This window comes from Corvus kubaryi, unplaced genomic scaffold (assembly GCF_017639235.1).
Source record: "Corvus kubaryi isolate FWS band 111438036 unplaced genomic scaffold, C.kubaryi_AGA036_p1.0 72, whole genome shotgun sequence".
NCBI classification, from domain to species: domain Eukaryota; kingdom Metazoa; phylum Chordata; class Aves; order Passeriformes; family Corvidae; genus Corvus; species Corvus kubaryi.
In genome coordinates, this window is record NW_024582060.1 from 482,694 (window position 1) to 505,784 (window position 23,091).

Sequence of the window (23,091 nt, forward strand, 5' to 3'; positions counted from 1 at the left end):
AGAGACCTAGAGGTGCTCCCTTCTAAGCAGCTGAGGTTGAGCTTTTGTCACTCTGAGCCTGTAAGCAGGTGAGATGAGAGAGGAGCTCTTTGCTCCTCTCATCTCTCAGGAGGAATTGCCACTGTAGTTCAGGTCAAGAAGGAATTATCTGAGTTGCAGAGGCAGGGATATGTCCCACAAGGAGGGGATGCTTCCATTTCCAGAATCAAGTGGTGCCCAGGCACCTCATCACATCATGGGTGTCCTGTTGTGGCAGGCACAAACTTGCTTAGGAGCACACAGGCAGCCTGCAACAGAAGCAACCCAGAATCTGATCCAGTTTTCTGACAGATGCAGCATCACCTCCCTTCCTTCAGACTGCAGCTTGCTGAGTCCTCACTCATTGCTGGAACCAAAAAATCCCCCACTCTGCCTCTTCCTTTCCAGTTTTCCTCAGTCATTGGTACATTCAGTGCCTTTTGTTTGGGGGAACACAGACATTGTTTTGGGGATGATAGCGCACAGGAAATGTTCAGGTTTCTCTGCTGTTAGCTGAAATTATGTGAGTCTGAACAAACAGGAAAATCCAGATGGGGTTTTGTGCCAGAACCTGTATTTTTGGCCATATGAGACAGAAACCTGAAGCAGACAAAACCTTGAGATGGATTTGCCTCACATCAAAAGGCACCCACACAAAAAGGAAAAGGCTTCCAGTTTGTAAAACTGGAGATGTGAGAATAGATTGAGCTTAAAAAAAAAAAAAATAAGCGGGGGGAATTATTTAATTAGATAAATGGTGGGATGAGGCATAGTAACTGTTAACTGGGTCACCAAGGGAGCCCTTCCTATGTTCAGAGCAGAGGAAAGAGGCAGCACAACATGCACTCAACCCCCTGGATCCGGAAGGAAAATCAGGAACTAGCGGAGCAAGTGCCGTGCTGCTTTATATGAGTTTAATAACTTGAAGGCTGGGCCAAGGCCCTGCCTTAGGACACAGTGCAGTAAAGCTCATGGGGGAGGTTTAAGGTGGTTATGGAATGGAAGGTTTTCCTTGGTAATTAAAAATATTAAGTTTGGCTTCTCCGTGTCTTCCTGGAGTTCTTTCAAGGGTGGGGTCATTCTGTTGTTTGGGTTTATAGCTTGCTATATTGACAGAAGGATTCATGGGATGAGATTGGTTTTGCTTTTTCTTTCCATCCTCTAGTCCAGCTTGATGGTGCTGTGAGAGTTAGGCATGCTAAGTTCAGGGCAGGGATTTAATGGGTCATAAAAATGGCCATTGGTGTATCAGTACTTTAAACATAAATTGTGAATTACTGTTGGGCAGAGATGAGAATTGAAACAGCTGGTGGGCAGTAATATCCCCCACTTTGGAAAAATGGTACTTGGACTTCCCTGTTCAACTTCTACTGAATTCAATGGAGGTTAAACAATTAACACATTTATCTTTGGCCTAAGTTCACAACGTTAAATTAAATTATACTCCAAAAGTGTGGCCCTGAAAGCATCACCTTTAAGATACTTTGTTATCCTGTGCCTCTGCTAATATACTAACAATTTTTTTTCCAGTGGATTATGAATTTGGATATAACTATGACAAAAAAGGGTTATATGACTTCTAGACAGGCGTTCTAGGTTAGGAGGTATTGCAAAAGTGCATTGAATAATTTGGAAACTTCTCTGAGCAGCTGCACAGCAGGGATTGAAGCTTAAGAGCAAAGGTTCAGAAACCATAGTTCGCTGGTCTTCAAAGATGCTACTAAAACTCATTTAAGATAGTGCTGGAAGTATCCATACAGTAAAAGAAATGCTGCAACCGTAGAGCTCTTTCTCTCTCATTTTCCTTCTACTAATTATCTATTAAATTTTAATTTTGTTTTAATTTTATGCTTTTGTATTGCATTTGAACTAATACACAAGGCCCTGGACTAAGTTGTGACTGGAAGGTAACAGTGAATAATGTTTACAACAAAGCTTGGGAGGAGAGCTCTGTAAAAAGAGCTACTTCAGAAGTTGATCATGCATGTAAAACTGGCCCTTATTAAATCTGATATATTTTTTTAATGGTTGTTGTAGCCCTAGATTGTGTTCCTTTGAATGTTGGATACAAACCACATGACACACATTCTTCCCATAAAATTTCTCCTCAGTTAAAACTGTCTCTCCTGCTTTAACACTACATGTCCTGAATGTCAATTTTAGCCCCTTGAAGTCTTCAATTTTTCTTTCCTGCGCTGCAGGAAGGACACTGCGGTAGGGCTTGGAGAGATTTTATATTTTGGGCTGTTTCTCATGCAGCTGATACTGTGGCTGTTTAGTTTTATGTAAAAGGAATATTAAAGATCAGATTAGAGAGTGGTTTAGAAATAAAATCGGCCTTAACCTAAATTCTGTGCAACCTCACTTGCTGACAGTGCACAGAATGCAAGCAAGCAAAACTTCATTCTCCTATTTCACTTTTTAAAGCAATGATTTAGAGCAATTGTGCTGTGAAAGAGGTGTTCCTGTACAGCCTTAAATGGTGAAGATCTGCTTGTCTCAGATCTGGCAGGAAAAGGAACCCACACCATCGCTTTCTACTCCAAGTCACAGACAAAAAGGCCTAGGGTACCACATCTCAAGATTAGACCATTGAAGTGAGCCAGAGGATGGTGCTTGATGCTTCCAGAAGTGTTGAGGACTTTCTAGATTATTGACTAGAAAGGAGCTAGTAAGCATTCAGGGGTCCCTAAGAAAGCTCATGTGGCTGAAGTTGGCTTGTGAGAAGGCTCTGCAAGCAGCAGATGTGTGGGGAGGGAGATCAGGTGCCTGGTTCCTGCCTGGCCAGTGGAGCCAAGGTGTCCTGGACGTGTTCGTCTCCCATCACAGCAGCAGGACATCAGACCTTGTTGCTGTTACCCATGCAGCATTCCAGACTCATGGAAGCATAACTGATTCATAAATCTCCCACTTCAAAATTAACAGTGGTCTCTCCTAACCATTAAGCTAGATGTTGATCCTTTCAATGAGCCTGACAGGGCTGGAACTTCTGGTGTAACCAGTGGGAGCTTCTCAGCCACAATACCTTGCTTAGGCAGCTGTTCCAGGCAGCAGTGCAAGAGAATACTGCTCTCTGAAAAACTGTGCTGTCTGAGGCCTTACTAGTCACCTGAAAGGAGGTGGATGGAAATAAACTCCAAGCTTCATTATGCTGACATTTGTGAAGTGCCACAAGAAGTGCTTTGCATTGGGGAAGCCAAAGCAACATTTAAGCAAATGGCTGTGGAATGGCCTTTTGCCTGCAATTATTTTCATCCAGGGACCTGTTTGGTGTGTGCCTGACTCGACGGCCAGCTGTGTTCCTACTGAAAGCCGTGGGGAGGAAAGATCCACTGACCCCCTGTGGGAAATAGGAGCTGGAATTCAGTGGGCAGCCCAGGGCTGTGGCTGTCTGTCCAAGGGTGCTGATTAATAACTCCTATTGGCTTTGGATTTGGCACACTTTCAGCATTTGTGCGGGTTTGAGGCAATCTTCTCTAGTGTAATTAATTAAGATTAATTTAATTAGACTGTAAAAATAAAATAAGAGAATCGGAGCCCAGTTCAGCTGAAGCTGTTCTTGCTTTGACAAGCAAAACAATGCCTTTGAATCAGTTTCCTTGAATTAATCTCAAACAAGGAGTTTCCCTGTTCAGTATCCTTGCTGATAACAGAATTGTCTTCTGGAGGAAGAATGTTACATCAGTACATTAGAGGGGAAAAAAATCCCCCAAAAGACCAAAACCACACACACACCCCCCAAGATAAGATAAATCTAGAACTACAACTTGGTTATTGGACACCCCTGGTAGTTGTGAGATTAGTTGGTGGTGTCTGAGATCATAGCAGCAAGTATGGATGCTCAAACAGACTGAAATTATCACTGCTGCCAAGCCAAGAGAGCTCAGATGGACAGCCAGAGCTGCTGTGGAGGTCACATCACTCAGCTGTGTCACATCTTAATGTGGAAAGGGAGCTGAAGCACCCAGACCGAGGCCAGGAAAGAGTTCAGGAGTGGTTGTTGTCTCCAGCTGTGCTGTCGGCTCTGCTCCAGCTGCTGCCATGGCACCTGCACTTTTGCACTTGTATTCTCTTACCCCTGGAGAGTTTGGCAGGTGGTTCATGTACCCTGATTCACAATTCATCCTGGATGAAGTTTGCAGGAAAAGCTATTATCTTTGGTGCCATAGACACGTGGAAAAAAACACAACCCATGATAAGTTCTTTCCTAGCAAAAGTTTTCCTTGCTGTGACCTACAGACTTCTGCCTGCGAAGTTGGGATGGAGATTTTGTTCTGGCAATTTGTGCACCATCCTATCACTTCTCTCCCTGTGGTTTATTCAGGTCATGGATTAACCAAGCATTCATTTAGTGACACCTTGCTCTCTACTGCTTCCAGTACAACTTGGTATAGCAAGACATCAGTTATAACAATTACCTAAAAAACCCCATGAACTGTTTTTTGATTTTTTTTTTTTTTTTTTTTGGGGGGGGGGGGGGGGGCGCCCACCAAGGCAAGCAGAAAATCCCAGCAGCTTCTCCCCTTTCAAACAGTTATTTTTTCATAAAAGAACCACGGAGTGCCAGCACAGTTGATGGCTTTGAAATGCCAGCAAGAGCTGTGCTGGGGCATCCTCTGTGCTTGTCAGATGCCTGAATATGAGCCACAGACCTCTCTGAAGAGACAGGAAGGCCCATGTGTCAAAAGCTCTGTTTCTGGAGCCTACATCCTTCATGCCAGGAGGTTGTCACAGAAGAGGCACCACTGTCCTGCTCTAACCCTTGAGCTGCTGCAGGATTTATCCATGGAGGCTCAGGGCCCAGCCAGACTCTGCTGGCATTAATGGAACACGTAATTGATTTTGTGGTGGAGCAAAAAGACACATCCTACAGCCCTGTGAGTAGAAAAGGTCTGTTCACTTAACGAGGAAGGAATCTGATGCCTGTAGTCCTGGAGTACCTCGGAATGACCAGCCACTTTCCCAAGGCCAGCTTACACTGTCATTGTGGATGTTTACCTTCACAGTACAAACAAAAAAGGGGTGTATTTATTGACGGGGTAAACAGGCCCACTTCTCTGCCCAGAAACCAGTTTGGTTAGTCAGCTGGGTGTTGACAGGAGAGGGAAGGAAATCATTATGAGAGACTGCGTAGCAGGCACGATAATGAGCCATGTGGTTGGTACCAAACAATAGAGGCTTGTGTGGAGCCTGGGGAATGCAGAGATAATTTTACCTCTCCAAACAGGAGGGCATCAAGCTGTGCTTCCCTGCCTGGGAAGTAGGTCAAGAGGAAGTGCACTTTCAATTCATATTCATCTCATAATTATTTCACGTTCTCAAGAACAGTATTTCTGTCAAGGGGAAGCTGCTTCTGTGGCCAGTCTCGTGGAAGAGCAATCCTCCCCTCAGAGCAGCAGCATGCATATTTGAAGCTTTCAGCACCAGCATCCATCAGCACTGCCTTCCGCATGAGCTCTCCTTGCACTTGTGCTCTTAGTCCTGACCTTGCCAAGCTTCATGGTCGCTCCGGGCATCACCAGCAGCCCATCCAGAGTGCCTGATCCCAGCACGAGACTGCACCACTTTACACTTGCCAGTGGAGATCACTGGAGATGAGATTCATTGCTGCTCCTGGTACTAAAGCAAACAGTCACCTTTGGAGGTCATCAGGTCCAGAGCTCTGCTCAAAACTCGGCCAAGTGTGGAGATACCTAAAGTTCCTCAGGGTCATATCACTGAAGTGTTAAATGGATGGGGTCTCCAAAACCTCCCTGAGCAACCTACTGCAATATTGGACCACCATCAGAGAGATTTGGTTTTTTCCTAGAGATCTCAAAGGTGTGTTTCGGAGATGGATGTCAAAGGTTAAGTAAGGATAAATCTGTATTAGACTGGGTAGAGAACAAGTGTTCTGCAGTCAGCCACAGTACCTACTCTTGGCTTTTTGATTTATAAGAGCCAATACATATACCTTGCATAGATGTATCTATATCTCTCTAGATGTATATTTCTGAAGCAGGAGACAGTCTTTCCCAGAAAAAAAGTCAGATAGCTGTGTTCAAAGTAAATTTTCCCATGATTTGAAGGAATGTGTAGAGGAACAGTGAGTAGAAAAGAAAAACCAAACAGCTAAGCTTAAAGAATTATGACAATGCGATGACTGATTTAGCATTCAGCTGTAGAGAAGTGTAAACATGAGACTAAATACAGCCACTCCAATTGAACAAATCTTCTGTTGTATGCTGAGAAACAATAGACACAGGTGGGAAGTGCTACTGTTAAAAAGCACTTTCCTTTCAAGCTGCAGTGTATAATCTCCACGTATGCCGGTTACTGATGTTTCCTTAAAAAAGTGACCTAATTTTTAAAAAAGAATTGCCAATAGCACAGAAAACCAAATCTGCTGCACCAATTGTGTATGTTCCAGATCTTCTCCTGTAGTAAAATATTTAGTAGCTAGTTTGTTCTCTGTCCCAGTTAAACCTTTTTTTTTCATAAGGTGTTCTTGGTTTCACCATAACTGAGAAATAGTTGCAGTATCATTTCATCATTGTGTTTCCAAGATAACTAAATTCAAGTCCAGCAGGGATAGGACTATGTGGGTGTTATTTTAGTCTGGAAAGAGATTTAAAACTTTAAAACCAGATAAGAAAGGAGGCTGGGTTGATGGAAAACAATCAACTTTTTTATTCCTGCACTGGAATCATTTCTCCTGTTGCATCATACATGAAACACAAAACTCAGCCCTTGCATCAGTTATATGGCCTGAAGTACCAGTAGCATGCCTGGGATGAAGAAGTCTTTCCCTCAGGTTGACAATTGTCATTTTCCTCCTGACACATCCACGTTTACTGCATATCCCAAACCCTTGGTTCCTTCTGCTGTGTTTTTAATTTTTCCTGGCTACTAGCCATTTTTACCTGTTTTGTGCACTATTTTATTTCCCTACAAACAGCAGCATTAGTATCAAGTAAGTAGCTATGATGTTGGAGCAAAGTTTCTATAATGTTTATTAGGAAGACTATTTTCTCAACAGTTCTCTTCCTTTTTTCCTCTTCCCTCATGCTATTGCAGACAACTTGATTTAAGGAGGAAAAAAAAGGAGAAAAAACCCAAACAAACAAAAAGTCCCCACCACCCAGAAAACAAAACCAGAAAAGCTATTTAGTAGTTGTGCTTATGCATAGCTGAATGCTCCTTTTGTTGTGTGTTATCATACTTGCCCTCAAACAGAAAAAAAAGTCTACCAAGAATTAGCTTTATATTCCTGCCACATTTTTGCTTAATGAGTGCTCAGCTGTAATCAAGACTCTAATTTCATAATCATTAGTCCTTTCAGCTCTGGTAAACTTCTGCATCGTCACGTACACTTGTCCTTTTCTTCCTTATGATTCTCAAACCCAGCATGTAACAGGAAGGAGGAGCATCAATGGGGCAACTTCATTCATCTGTTCTCAGCTTTTTAGGGGACACTATACGTTTTCCATCTTTCACCAAGGCACTCCTAAAAATCTGGGAAGGTAATGCTATGTCTTAGTGTTTTCCCCCAGGACTCCCCAGTCCAACACCGCTGGACTAACAGCACATTTAATTATCACTGCTATTAATAAAGCACTGTCTGGGGGTGCTCGGTTTTTCCTTCCCCCACTCAGGCCCAGTTTAAAGGCATAGAAAGGTACAAAAATTAATTTCTGGGCACAGGGCAGCAATATGGGATACACATCATAAAGTCACCCCAAGACATTCACAAGCTTCTGAAAAGTTTAACAGGAATGAGTAAGTAAGTACTTGGTATTTTAGTGCTTATTTAAACTTCTAGACTTTTTAATCTCATTTTCCCAGTAGCCTCTCTTTTCTTTGGTAGTAATGCCTAAAACATATTTCCAATAATTTTCAAACCGAGTGGAGCTGGTTAATTCCTAGAAAAGAGACTGCCTGTTCAAGCTTAGTAATTCCTGGTAATGACTCTGTAATTAGAGTGAATGAGAACAGGACCTGAACCCTAGTCCAGCCTATTCTGAAGAGACATTGAAAATAATCTCATTTTTTCGTGTTAGAAAAACAAGAAATGTCAGGATGTTAAATGAAGAACTTTCCATCTTCTAACTTGTCTAAGGAAAGACACAAGATTTACTCTCTAGTCTGTTTCCTGCATCTCTGTCTAGTTTTGTGTCTGATGCTCCCCATGGCCTATTTTGCCCAGCAACCAAGAAAATGTTGAATGAATGTGTTTGGGAAGAGAAGTTCAGACAGAAGTTGTGAGATCTAGACAGGAAAAAGTGAATGAAAACTAGAAATTATTCTAGGAAACTTTACTAGATGACTAAAAACCACAATTTCATAATGGTGAACAAGGACATCTTTGGTCAGCGGCACCTCCTTGTTAAGTGAGGAAGTAAAGGCAGCTTCAAGATATGTAAGATAAATGGGGAAGAGGAGAAGAAAGAGGAAGGAGGCAGCAATTATGTAAATTAGAGCCTATGGAAATATAAAGAAGGGAAAGACGTGAAAGGGAGCAAAAGAAGCCTCTACCTTGCAGCCTAAGGACAGTAGGGCATTTTAAAGGGTAACAGCAGTAAAGTATTTTCTAACAATGGTATGGCTCACTTGCTTAGCAGAAGATGGTGAAAGTCTTAATGATTCAGGAACAGCAGAAATACTCAGTAGTTCTCTTTTGTGCTTAAAGAAAATCAGAGCAATGTAATCAAGCATCACGGGAATGCAGAAATACTTTCCAGCCCTCACAAATAGCCATGAAAGATGAAAACCAGCAGCCATAAAGAATAAAAAAATAAAGCCCAGCATGCCTAAACAGCACCAGGCAAGCAAAAGAGCTGTGTGAGGTGCACAGCTTTCTCTTGCTAACTTTTAATAAGTTTTTGAGCAATATGGAGACTTTTGAGTCTAGAGGAGAGATACCTCAGAGAGAGGCATTGATGACCTCAGTAATCCTGTCTCAGCTTCTTTGATAGCAGAGGGCAAATAATAAGAAAATAAAGAAACAAATAAAGAAAGTTCGATATGGGATTCAACTAGCAGAGCAGGTAAGGGAATAGAAAATATTGTGCCCAGTAGAAAGTGAGGTTTGGCTTTTTGGGCATTATTTTTTTTGTTTCAGAAAATATTATTTGAGAATATTCATTGTGTTAAATGATACTCTGTCAGATTTCTTGCCCTTTGCAGCCCTTTATGAGCCCCACTGATGTGCTCTGTTGGCCAGAATTAGCTGGTGCTATAGCTGGGTTTGGCACAAATGTTGAGTGCTAGAGCTGGAACCATCCAAACTGGGTTTGACGTGTTGACTGCTGCTGTGCTGAGGCAGCTCAGTATTTTTATCTGTGTCATTTCTTGAGCCCAAAGCTGGCTTAAAATAAGTGTTATAAAAGACTCTTGCAGGCCTGGAGAATAGAATATGTGAGAGGCAGCCTGTGATAGAGGGCATGTGGGCCATGAGGCTGCAAATATGGCTAAGGGAGCAAGTGAAACTAATGCTATTTAACAAAAATCTATTCATATTTATTTGTGGAGGTTGGGAAGGCAAGAGGGGATCACTGAGCTTTGTGTGTCATGAAGTGAAACCAGCCTCAGATGAGCCAGTATGAATGAGTAACTTGATTCTAATCAACGTGGCCACACTCCAGGTAATTTTGCCAGGCCAATTTGCATTGATATGGCATGAAATAATAAGGGTTACTGTAACTATTTTTCATATCTAGTCTTTCTAGTAATTGCTAGGTACGACTCAAGTGAAATACAGCTTATGAGCATTAAGAAGCATCCAACTGGAAGGCAGTTTCAGAAATGGATTTAAGGGTCCTAATGGAAGTAACACTGAACGTGAGCTTTCTGTGGGACACAGCAGTTCTGCAGTGATGACAGGAGCAGACCTGCGTTCATAAGATTAATTTGTTTAATATCACAATGTTGTGAGAAACTTGCTCACAGCTGAGAAATCTATAAAATCTGGAGAGCGCACAGAAAAGGACATACAAATTGTGAAGATGCTGTAAAATACCTTGTGATGGGAAACTGAGAGAGACCCAGCTGTCCTGCTTAAAAGAAAAGTTAATTCAGGTTTAATAAGTATCAGGTACTAAACCAACTTTGTAATATTGCTGGAGAATGCATACAAACCCCTTCTAACAGGAAGCTGAATTGAGGTTAAATTTAAATTGAAAATGAGGACAGGGAGATAACTTGCCAAGAGAGGGGGTAAATTCTCCATCTCTTGAAATCTTTAAATTAAGATGCAACACCTTCATATGCTCCAGTCAAATACCAGTTACTGGATTTGGTACAGAAGCAGCCAAGTGGTGCAGCATCAGCCTTACTCAGAAGGCAACACTGAATAATTCAGTGCTCCCCAAGGACTCCTGAGTATCTGTTTCTCTTCCTAAACTTCTGAAATGCATTGCTGTACACTGGTAAACTTGAGTCAGCTTTGCTGCTGATATAGCAGCAATTCTGGCCACCTATTACACTGAGGTAAAGTTAGTCAATTCTTCACTTTAATTGAGTAATCTGTTTATCATCTTTGTTCAAACGGATATGTGGGATCAGGATATCGATGCCAAAAAGTGTGAATTTAAGACATTCCAAAATCAAGGGTGTTTATAAGGACCTTGCCATGTGATTATGACAAAGTACATTTCTCTTAATACTGGATATTTGGATATTTTTTTTTAGAGAAGCTGTATTTTCCCTGCAGCGACTCCTCTGCTTTTGCGTAGCTTCTTGCCAGAGAACAGCACACATTCTAAAACCTCTGCCATCTATCTTTATCTTTTATTAGTTTCCTCTCCATGAATAATCTAGCATGGCTTTAAAAGACAATAAATTGTAGAGTTAAATAGACGGTAAAGGCCATGCCTCATTCAGATCTGGTTGTGTCCTGACATCAAAAGTTTCTTTTGTTGAATGGATTCACCTAGCTATAATGATATCCCAAAGATGTAAATGGCAGGTCAGCAGGATTATCCAAAGCTTAACTGGGTCTGTGTCCCTTGAAAAGGCAATGGAACTGTACTCATACTGCTGCAGTTGCATGACAAGCTGGATGGGTATTGAGCTGCCTGAAGGATCTGCTTGATTTGTCTTTTCCTGTCATGGTTACTGCAACAGAATACATCTGCCTGCTGTGCAGCAGCTAAGCCTGCCCGGCCAAACTGTGCATGGCAAACATCTGCAGAGATATCTGCATAGCTGGGAGCAGCACAAAAACACAGTGGCAGAGGCATGGTCGTTATCTGAGTCAAATCCTGAACTTCAACACTCCTCTGCTTCACTGTTCTGCACTGCAGCAAGGTGATGCTATGCATCAGTGCTCCTGTGAGAGCCCACCTGGAGCACTGCATCCAGCTCCCAGGCCCCCAGCACAGGAAAGGTGTTGGCCTGCTGGAGCAAGTCCAGAGGAGGACACTGAGTTGATCACAGGGCTGGAGCTCCTCTCCTATGGAAACAGGTTGGGAGGGTTGGGATTGTTCAGCCTGGAGAAGAGAAGGCTTTAGATAAGCCTTGGAGCTCTTTCCTCCACCTAAAAGGGGCCTATGAGAGAGAGGGAGAAGGACATTTTCCGAGGGCATGCAGGGATAGGGCGAGGGTGAAGGGCCTTAAGCTGAAGGAGGACAGGTTTACAGTAGATATTAGGAAGAAATTCCTTACTGTAGGGGTGGTAAGGTGCTGGAACAGGTTGCCCAGAGGGTTTGTGGACTCCCCATCCCTGGAAATGTTCAGGGCCAGGCTGGGTATAACCTGGTCTAGTGGAATGAGTCCCTGCCCATGGCTGGGGGGATTCCAACCCTAACCATTCTATGATTCTTTGAAGAGGTAAACCTTTTGAGAACAGGTTAGAAAGGGGCTGGTTGTTAGGATGTGCTGAAACTGTGGGTAGTTGCTGGGTTTAGCTGGTAAATACCCAGGTCTTGCTGGTGTTTACTTGTAACAACCTCAATTACATGCTCTAGCAACCATCACTGAATTTCTTGTAGTGTTGTTAAAACTCTTCTGTTCAGCTGGAAAAAACTTGCATCTCAACCAAGAGTTACATATAACCAATAATTACCTGGGAGATAACTGACCGCGTTTAGGTCTTCCTCTGTTTTTCAAGATCAAGAAAGGGAAACATTTTATGCAGAAAATCTCAGTCCTCCACACATCTGAACTCCTCTATTTTATTAATCAATGTATTATAGGCACAAAGTGCTTGTTCAAGGTATCTTGCTGCAGAGTTTGGAATTTGCTCTGTGTTTACTAAGACCACACAGTTGTTCTTACAGTGCTAGAGTTGCAGAATGCAGGGAGTATAGATACTGTTGTGATAGCCAATGCCTGGACACTGAAGCCTTAACTAGAGGATGTCCAAAGCTGATCATGGGAGTCCCTGCAGCCTGAGGTGAGGAGCCAAGGTTTTCAGCAGAAAGCTGTAACTGATCCAGACCTTGCGTGGCTCGGACCCAGAGGAGAGCGCGCAACACGCACTCATTGCTTGGTTACATTCACTTTGTTCTGATCTGGAAGGATGATGCTAAGTGCTTCAAAATTGTCTGGGAAAGAAAGGTTAAAGGGGAAAAATATCCGATATTATGTTGAGAGAAAATGTTTCAACTACCCCAAAAATATTTTAAATGTTTTGTGACATAAAATACCAGGTCAATCGAATACAAAATAAAGAGCTATTTCAAAGTGAAAAGATTAGATGTTTCATCCTGAAATATTTAGATGGAAAACTTTCACAAATTTTGGTATTCTCAACACAGTTTCAAAAAGATTCATTGGAAGTTTTTCCAGTGGAAAACTATTCCATATCAAGATTTTATTCTGACTAAAACTTATAGCTGAGCTGTTATATTGCTGCAAGTAGATGTTAACAACACTCGTTCAATATTTCATCAGCAGCTCTTTCAGGACTCTGAGCTGCCCGGGGGAAGAAAAATACAAACCCAAAAAACCTCCACATTTCCTGTGAAATGTTCATATGTCACAGTTGTCAAACTGGCAATAGCAACACAAGCATATATTTGCAAAGATGGACTTTTTTTTGTTGAAAGAGAACTCTTCATTCCAAAAAAGGCTATAAAATCATTCTAGACTACAGGGGAAGAAGTAACTTCCCTTATGACCTGCTTTGTAATGAACCCAGATTGTCCACATGTGTAGCCCCACCTGATATTCATGTTCAGTGGCTTACAGATCATAATCAGAAAAGAAAATGGAGAATAACTGTTTGAATAGCAGCTGCTCCACAGAATATTCATCAATTTAGGTCACAACTCAACAATGTGGTTCAGAAAACATACTCCAACAGTTGGAAACACATTGGAAATGGTTTAAATTTTTCCTTGTTTTTCATCTTGGCAAATATATCCATAGAAAAAAGACTGCTGGATGATTGCATAGAGACATTGAATGCATGCCACTGGTGAATAATAGCATATATAGTGGACACTGATTCCAAAAGAAATTTTCATGTGTTGAGCTATCAAATTATATTTTGGCAAAAAACGTGGTGGTTAGCATTATATTTTGTGGTCAAATGATGTCAGCCTCTGTGGACCAGCTGGGTCTACAGAATGAAGAATTAAGGGCTTGCTATCAGAAATGCCCTGTCCCTGTAGATAGGTCACTGGAATGTTAGCAAAATCACTGCAGCAGATCTCAGCTTTTCCAGCTACAGCTGGGGTAAGGGATAGCTGCTACTGCAAACAGAGCATGAGTACTTTTCAAAATGCATTTAATCCCTTGGAGTACACCTAGAAATAGAGGGGGAAATGGAGGAAGCACTTCTTACCTCAGCTATACATTTGACAGTTAAATGTACAAGCAGCCCCATTCAGACTGCCTTGTGTTCTGGACAGCTTGCAAGTCTGCACTCTCAGGAGTAGAATCTTGAACTCACTGAGAAATCACTGCCATGTGGAAATGACATCTCCATATGAAAGAAATTATTGCAGCTACCTGGAAAAATGCACAGAAAGGACCTTCCTGGCAGTTCTTTTCCTTTGGGAATCCAGGCTCCCATAGAGAGACAGAGCACAATGAAATCTAGTAGTGGTATCAGTACAAATGGTTTTCATCCTGTTCATTTCTTTCCATGCCAAAGACCCCCCCCCAAACCCTTTCTGCTACTGTGGCAGGAGGTTATGCAATGTGCAAGCCTTACAGACGTGTCTGAAAGTTCCTGAGGAGTAAAGTAGATGCTGCTCCACCACCATTTCCCCCCATGACCCCACATACCACAATCATCTTTAGCACGAGTGCTCAGTCAACGTCCTGTTGCGTCTTGACACAGAAGGAGTAGCTCATTCCAGTGGGAATGTTTACTGTGTCTTGAGGATGTCCCAGCTGAAATGCTTTAACTATCTACTTCCAGCATCCCTTCATCAGAGTCAATCGGAAAGGCTCACGTGGCTCCCTGTGGAACCCCTCATGATGGGATAGGGTTGGATGTGCCTTATTTGCCTAATGGCTGCCTCCAGGCCTGCCCCTGCTCCTGTGCTCCTTGTGCCCATGCTTCATTCTGCCACTGCCTCCGGGCTTATCATCCATCTCACCCATCTTCTCTTACTCACATCTCTGCGTCTTTCCCAGGTTGCCGTGTATTCTTGGGTGCTTTGGTTTGGTACAGCAAGAAATCCTGTGTGCTGCCATTTATTATTATTATTATTATTATTATAAAGAAATTCTGCAGGTACAAAGAGATTAGCAAGTGCATGAAGGAGTGAACAAAGAGAGAGCTTTTTTGAGGGAAAAAAAGGCTATTGATGCAAACGAATCAAAGTTGGCATCAAATTTCGTAATTCAAAACCACTATCAAACTAGGCTCAAAGGAATCAGGAAAATAATAAATCCCTACAGAGTACTGAAGCCAAAGTTGATCACATATTTCTTAATAACAAGTTATTAGAAGAAATGTTGCCTTAATGAGGCTGAGATGAGTTATCACCCCTGCCATTCAGCAGCACTATCAAACTCCTCTTGTAAAGGACCAGATTAAAGTCCAGCAGATGTGGTAGCCTGACCCTTGTAAATCATCTTCTCCCCACCGTAAGAGTGGCCTTATTGGTACTGATAAGTGAGTGGGATTCATTGAAATCTACTCTAGATTAGAAAGGGAAGGGTTGGGGTTTTTTTTCCTAAAGTAAGATGGAGAAACCATTTTCCTTTCGTTTCCATTCACAATAAACAGAGTGTGACTCAGAATAGTTGGGAAAACCCATGAGCTGAAAAGCTGGATACCTGTTAGGAACTCGAGTGAAAGACCAAGAAAGGCTTTGTAAGTGTCAGCTCCATGTGTCTCTGGAGCACTTCTTGCTTTGTCTCGTATACAAGTCGTAGGAGGGAATTGATAATTTCAAGCTCAAGCCCCCTCAGTGACAACAAATAGAGTCAAATTATGAATCTGCTTTGTTGCCTCAGGAGAGAAGTCCCTTTCTCATAGAGTGGAGGTTGAAGAGTTCCAGATGTCCTCCAGGTTATAGGCGGAGGTACTGAATGTAAATCATGCCTTTCTTTCCGACCCCTGTGGGTTTGGCTGGAAATGCAAATGTCCTTGCTATTTTACACTTCAGATATTTAGCAATGCTTCTCACACCGAGAGAAGTTTTAAATCAGCAATTTAAGAACCTAAAAGAAGAAAGGCTAATACCCATGTTATTCTTAATTAGTAAGCCAGAGCAATTGTGTATAACTAAATCAGAGCCTGGAGTGTGAATTTTGCAGGAGTTACAAAGTGATGATTAATCCCTAAGTGAGGATTCCTCTCCTGTTCTTTAAAATCAGGAATTGTTCTTCCTCTTAGCAGAGGAAAAAACTTTGTTAAATTATGTTTGCCAAATCCTACTGGCAAATATTCTGGCTGGTAAAGACAAAAACTGTTGTGCTATTAATGCATCAAAATTAATTATGCCAGTATAACTGGTTATCTTTGGCACAAGTACAGAGATTCAGGGACTAGACATGGGGCTGCCCTCTTTGTTACCATGGTAGACAATTATGAAAGGAGTACAGATCTGGACTTGCATAACTCAAAAGCAGTTCTGACCAGATTGTAAATTTCCAGGTTAAGAGTAAAAGAAATATTCCTTTCTCAAAAGCTGTCGTTTAGGACCCAGAAGGAATCTGACCCATTTGCAGGGGAAAAAAAATATTACAGTTGAAAGAGGTACGATCAATGTTGTACTACAAAGGAATTTTCACAAACCACTCTGAAAAATCCACTCGACTTGCACTTACCCTGGTACAAGGTGGTAAAAGTAACTTAGGTATGGCATGAGATTGGTATTTTTAGCTTGAACTTCTCTGGCCATATCTTCTATATTTGGGGCTGAATATGCAAGCAAAGTAGTGAGCTGCTTCTGTGAGACTGCAGTAAGCTTTTCAGCCTGGGTGGGATGGTGTGGTCTGGGTAAGATGGTATTTGTTGCTTTAGATATCTGCTTTTCTTGAAATTGAAGCTTGGTCAAATTGTGATCACTTATAGGTACAGCAAGGTAAACAAATAACATCTGGGATGTGGAAATATCTTTTCTACTTCCCAAGAATTAAAAGCACCTCTTTTGATAATCCCATGGGTGCAAGGCTGCAGAAACTTCATCGGGAAGTGGCAGGCAACAGTGAGCCTGATACATAAAGATATATCAGCAAAATAGTCAGTAAGGTTTTGTGTCTCCTGATTATAAAGGAACTTCCTCAAATTTATCTGCAGAGCTGCCTGCAGTGAGTAGTTGAAGCACACGTAAGCAGTGTGCCAAGCAGCGTGGTCTTTGCGTGTGCCAGATGTAAGCAAGCAGTGATTTATGTGTGCAAATGCCTCTGTGAATACGTGCACACGAGCTCATAGGGAATTTAACAGGAGAGCTTTTGAAAACTTGAATTCTGAGCTGCTTCCCACAACTTGTTTGTTCTTTCACATTAGAACAGGCTCTGCTTCTGAAAAGATACAGAGTGGAACTTCACAAGAAGCCGAGGGGATAAGAGTTGTAGCTCAGTAACAAATGGAGGTGAATGCTGGTGAGTCATCTGCTCAGTTTTGAGGGCAGATGGCTGGACAAGAAATCGCAAAACATTCTTTTAACACCACAAAAATCTCTCTAATCTCTGACCATAACTATAGGGCTGTTCAAAAGCAGAATCTGGAAGGATGGGAGCAGTTCATTTTCTCAGAATTTAGCTTCCAAATACAGCTGCTAAGACCAATTTGTAAACTTTTAACCTGTGTCTAACAACAGCCCTTCCACATCTGTCACCTCTGTACAGGAACTGAGTGCCAAAAGGAACAAATGCCTGTGCATTTGTAGGGAGCCAAAAACACTCCAGTGATGCTGGCGTTGAAGGTCCTTTAAGGATCCTGACCAGGTGCCCTCCAGCTCTAGGGCATGCAAAACTGGACAGAAAAAATGGACTTGAATGCCACAGTGACTCATGATGCTTGTTGAGCTTCTCTGTATTTTATCTTAGTGATGGATGCTGTCTCAAGCCACAGGGAAGCCATGTGGGTATATCTGATAGGGAGTAAAGCATTACACAGCTCTTAGAGGCTGTAATGCCCTGCCATCGTGGAATGTTCAACCCATAAAAACTATTCCAGTTGTGTGTCATCAATTCTAATTGCCCCGCTTCGTTCTTTTGTGGTATTGTATAATACATCTCTAAGAGGCCAGAAATATTCTCTCTTCTGCATTTGCAGCCGAATACAACTTCAGAATTACACCAGTTATTCTGCTAATCTGCCTCCTGACTTGGCTGAATTATCTCAGAAAGTAGCTATGGTCAACAATAAGAAAAAAGAGAAACTAGCGGCCACAGAGTATCTTCTGTACAACTCTGAGGGTTACACCTTGTAGCTATGGTGATCTAAGAGTCCAGAGCAAATGCTCCTGCTGTGAGTCTTGTGCTCTCTTGCACTTTTGCTTTCCTAAGACTCTCTTCTGAGCCAAACCAGCTCAATAAGATAAGCTAAATTAAAATAAATAAATAAAATCTTTTAAAAAATTAGAAAGAGAGCATTTTCTCCAGCTTTAATGAGCTGAATTATCTGTGGGAAGGGTTCGGCAAATTCCAGCACAAGGGCGAGGTGGGCTGTGTCTCTGGGAGCAGGAGATAAGGAGGGAGCAAAGGGTCATAGGCTGAAGTGGAGCAGGGCCTCCCCCTTTTGGGAGCAGCAGGCCATTAGATCATCCTGATATCTAATCTTTCTGGTTGTTAGTCACTGCTTAGACTGGGGGTGTCTTGACAAAGCCTTCGTTGCTATTGTTGTTACCCTTATGACACAGAGGAAACATGACTGGTTTCTCATCATTTCCTTCGTGTAAGCAGTGAGTAGGAATTTCAGTGTCTCCGTACCCCAGGCAATGACTACTCAACAGCTTTTGCTGTCTGAGGAGAGTGCTGGGCTGGGAAATGAGAATGGTGTTGACTCTGAAAGTGGCTACAAAGAGCAAGATGTAATCCTCATGTGAAATATAAACTGAGAGACCCTGAGGAAAAGAACCACTTTATCTCCATGTATGTTGTCCTCTTGAGGTCACTTAGGTAAGGTCAGGGCAGCAACATTTGATGATATGTTCATGCCAAAAAGTCATATGCAACCCAATTCAGCCATAAAAACTGTTAATGATGCAGTAGAAGCTGTATTTTGCTGCAGGTTTTGCTACTGTGGCACCACAAACAACATCTTCACAGTATGGCATATGAAATATAGGCTGAGATTCATATGTGGCCCAGAGTGATGCAGAATTTCAGGTTTTGTGAAAGGTGTCCACTCTGTGGAGTAGCTGCCCTGCAGAGATGAGCTCACATTACAAAGTGAAAGTCTGGATCCAAAACTTCCAGCAATTCACAAGCAGCCTACACCAATCTCTCACTTCCAGTCCATAATTTTTCATACACTTATATACGGTTACGTGCATATTTAGAGTCCGGACTAGGCTCAGTAAACATACAAGAGCGTGCCAAGAAGGAATTGAAGCACAGTACATAGAATTTCACATTAGAATCAAGTAGGTGTGAATGAACTCCCCAAGTGCTCTGTGTATTTGCACAGTGCAATCATGGGTTGCCTGGTTTGGGTGCTCAGATTGTGTATGTGGAATGGCAGCAGTTGATTTACTGAAAACGTTAAGAAATACATTACAATGCCTGTGGAAGTTCTCCATGAAGAATGTTCCCAAGCTTGCCTTTACATGTTAACTCTTTTCTGTGTGCCCTCTGAAGTCTGTACACAGTAACCTATTTTCTACATGGCCAAATCAGTGGCAGTATCTGTGGAGCATCAGTTTCATTTGCCCCTCCTCAAGAAGCTCGTTCATCATTTGCAGTGAGCCTTAGATAAAAGACCCTTCATCTGTGTAAAATATTATTATCGTTGTTGTTGTTAGGCTAGTGTTTTCAGAGGGTTTTATTGGAACCTGATGTCCTGCCAAAAGTAACACACTGGGAATCTTTCAACAACTGTTCCTGGGTGTTCTGTAGATTACTGCTGTTTTCTCATACACTGTCCCTGGGAATTACATTCTCAGATTAGAAGAACGTCCGTCCCCTTCCCCCTGTGAAAAGAACTGCTGTTCTGGCTCTATATTAAAGGATTAGGATAGTGTTTTTTTCTGGTGACTTATTATTCAGGTTGTGTTTTGTTTTCTCATTAACCCCTTTGCAAAACAGGTTCAAAATGTAAAATAAGATTGATGTGTGAATGATCTTGTAGCATTATGCAAACACTTTGCATAGCTGACAATGGCCAGTTAAAGGAGGACTGGTGGAAAATTGGTTGCAGACATTCAGTCAGCAACTTTCAACCCTGCAGAGACAAAGAACCTTTAAGAGCTAACTTTATAATGAGGAGCTATAGTACAGCATGGCAGAAATTAAAGGGAGGCCCAAATCTTTCCCTTAGTGACAGTTGTGTTTTTCTGAGATCTCCTGAGTAGACGTTGCTTTGAGAGACCTTTGGAAAGAGGTGTAGCAAATGAGGCCTTCCTAGGAGACTGTATTGGGGAAGCAAATACCTCAGAGCCAGAATAGGAATGGGAGGAGATTAAAGCAGAATAACCATTCCTCTGAAAATTGAACGCCCAGATTCTGCAAACAGTCTCGTTCTGAAGAAAGCATTCACATTCATAACTGAACACGTTAAGTTTTTGGAGTGGGAAAACAAAGCTTTGCAGGAACTGAAGTTTCTTATGATTCCTTTCTCACTGTACCTAGCGTTTATCCTGTAGTTTCTCCCTTCAAGATGGCCAAAGGACAGAAGTGGGAACCACTGATGCAGAACAAATGCCCTGGATTTCAGGTGGAGTTCACTCAGTGTGCATTGTGTACCAAAGCTGGATCCTTGTAAGGGGATAGCCAAAATGCTGTGTCCAAATGAAATCCTTAATGTTTGAGGAGGGATGAAAGAGATAGGGAGGAGGAAGAAAAATCCTGGACCATGTAGGGCAGGCTGGGCACTGAATGACAGTGTTTGAAGGGCAGTTGTGGTGGTCTTTAATTGGCCTGGGCTTAGACAAAGGGCTCATATTAGCTCCCAGTTCTAGTTATGCATTGAAACATTTACACATACCTAGCACAAAATGATTGAGGAGTTTATCCCTGTGGTTTATTCACCTCTGATCACACCCTTTCTTTCTGGGTTTCTGCCTCCCCCCGCAGAGCTCACCCCTGTTGGAGCAGCTCAGCTTTACTGTCAATATGTTGTGCAGCAGCCTTGGGGTTTTGTGGTGCCTTTCTGTGCACCCACTACAGTCTTTTTTGTTGTTGTTGTTCTTTCCCTGAAAAAAAAAACCCCAAATAAAACCCAACAGAAAGAAATGCCAGTTTGCCTCTTTTTCTTATCCATGGCTTCTCATATTCTGTTTCAGCACCCTGATACTCTGTTTGAGGCTGCTGCTAGCACGACCAGAGAAAAGTGGGCAACAGAAACTTTTTTGCACTTATTAGTATGATTGTCATGACCAGTGGCTTTTAATATATATTTATCCCTACCTGACAGGGAGATAAATATTTAGTGAAATCATTTTAATTGTTCTCTCCAGTTTTTGACTCTGGCACCAAACAGTTTTGTTTTCTTGGGCCTTTTGAAGACCTTTTACCTTGTAATCCATCTTCTGCCCTCCCTACATCATCTCAACACCTCAGCTCTGCAGCACTTGAGTACAGAATGTGAATTTCCCTCTGCTCACAGGTATCAACATGTTAGCATTGGCTGTGTTCGTAACGCGTGTGCCTTGGGCAAAAGGCAGACTGAATGCTGCTTTGTAACAGATACAACATTCCCACAATTTTGTGTCCACAAAGTATCATCTACAGCCCAACCAAGAGGAGTCACAGAGTCCTAATGCCCTTCGCAATGCACCAAGAGGAGAAGAGGGCCTTTAAAGGACACAGATGTTTCCACACAAAGATTGTGATCAGTAAATCACAGCCTTCTCTTAGCCTGTGTGTTTGGCTGGTCCTGACACAAACTTCCCACAAGTACGGCTCTCATTTCTGCTGAATCAGCCTTACAATTACGCCCACTGAGCAGATGATAACAAGAGAGAAGTACTTTGTCAGTGTGCAGGGTACAAATGTATCATGTGTATGGAATTGTATCATCTGTATGGAATTGACTGATACAGCTGGAGGAGTTACTCGGCCAGATACTGCCCCTCAGTTCTCAGAGAGGTCAAGAGTAGCACTGGAGACAGCGTCTTTTGATTTAGGGATAGCCACTGGGAACAGCACCTGCCAGCCATATCTGCATCTCTATGTACCCACAATGTACTCCATAAACAGATTTATCAACCCATGGACATGCATGTTTAATGTACAGGGCTTGTGGTAAAGCTCAGTGTTCCTTGCTCTTGCATAACTCCTTTGAGGTTTAGTTGGCTGAACTTTACTTTTCATAAGTCATTTGATAATATGTAAAACAAAAAAATGGGAGGAACATAAAAATGATATTAGGCACACCAATAACAGACTGACCAGGCTCCTAGCTGAGAAACAAGTTCTCATCAGATAGGAAAACACAGGAAGGGGAACAAAGGAAGAAAAAAAATTGCTTTTGGATCAGAATAAGGAGGAATGTATTGTTATAATTTGCAGCCACAGAGTGATGCATCTTTTTTTTTTTTTTAGCCATTCTTTGCTGTTGGCGATGACAGGGACACCTTTCCCTGCATCTGGCCAAGCGTCTGAGTCAGCTGCTCCCCCAGGAGAGATAATGTCCCTGTTTGTTGTTGTGTGAGTGAGCAAGAGGAAGCGCTTTGGGACGGCCCTGCTCCACCCTGGCCGTAAGCACCTGAGTTCACCACCACGCTGGCCCGCAGCCGAGCCCCGAGCCCACTCCCCTTCCCAGGGAGGGGCCTGCAAGGGAACTGCAGCTTTGCCACGGCCCAGAAAAGGGAACACCATAGGACTGACCCTGTTCAGTAACTCAGGGTGATGGCTGGGGGCTTGTGGCTGAAGGCAGGGCAGAGGGGCTTGGAAATGAATCAGAGGGCTCCTCAAGTCAATGTCACTAGCCAAAAGCTAGTCTAATTAGTAGCCACCAAGACCTGTTGCCATCTGCTCTTGAGTTGCCTGTCTGAGCCTGGTCCTGGGTTCAAATCTCTACACATGGATAAAGATCTACAGCGTGCCTGATAGCTCCTTTTCTTACGGTCTCAGCAGAATAACTGGGTGTTAGATCAGCTCAGAGACAAAACACACCTCTTGCTACACTTGGTAGCTCAGAGTAGGGGCAAGCGGGGCGCTCCATCTTCTCTGGTTTCTGAGGACAGAGTCTCTGTTTTCTGCATCTGCTCCCCTCATTTGGCTTACTAACGTTCATAGTCTGTGATTTTATGGCACACACCCTGCTGGAGCTCTCTTCTGGGGCTGTACTCCTCTTTTTTTTCCCTTCTCCTTCGTGATTTGCTCCCTGTGCTTACTTAGTGAGGTTTTGGTGTATTTGTTTTGGTATGGGTTTTTTTCTTCTTTTTTATTTTTTTTTCCCTGCTTCTGGGATGCTGAAATTATTCCTTCCTCTGAACATGTGTTAGCTTTTTGTATTTTGGTAGGCCCATATCTCTTTCACCCAACATCTGTGTAGCTGCACCTGGATATGAGTAGTTT

The 23,091-nt window shown here is 42.5% G+C and overlaps 1 protein-coding gene across 4 annotated transcripts in view; it reads right to left on the reverse strand.

Moving 5' to 3' along the window:
* NINJ2 (ninjurin 2) overlaps positions 1 to 23,091 on the reverse strand; it is a 46,066-nt gene that overhangs the window by 12,777 nt on the left and 10,198 nt on the right. Inside the window, exon 1 of one of the 4 annotated variants that reach the window (XM_042050338.1) lies at positions 14,233 to 14,305. The exons of the other annotated variants lie outside the window; for them this stretch is intronic. Within the exon in view, the coding sequence (XP_041906272.1) occupies positions 14,233 to 14,241 (9 nt within the window). The 5' untranslated portion in view covers positions 14,242 to 14,305. Of the gene's footprint in view, positions 1 to 14,232; positions 14,306 to 23,091 lie in introns of those variants that run through there. 4 annotated transcript variants of the gene reach the window in all.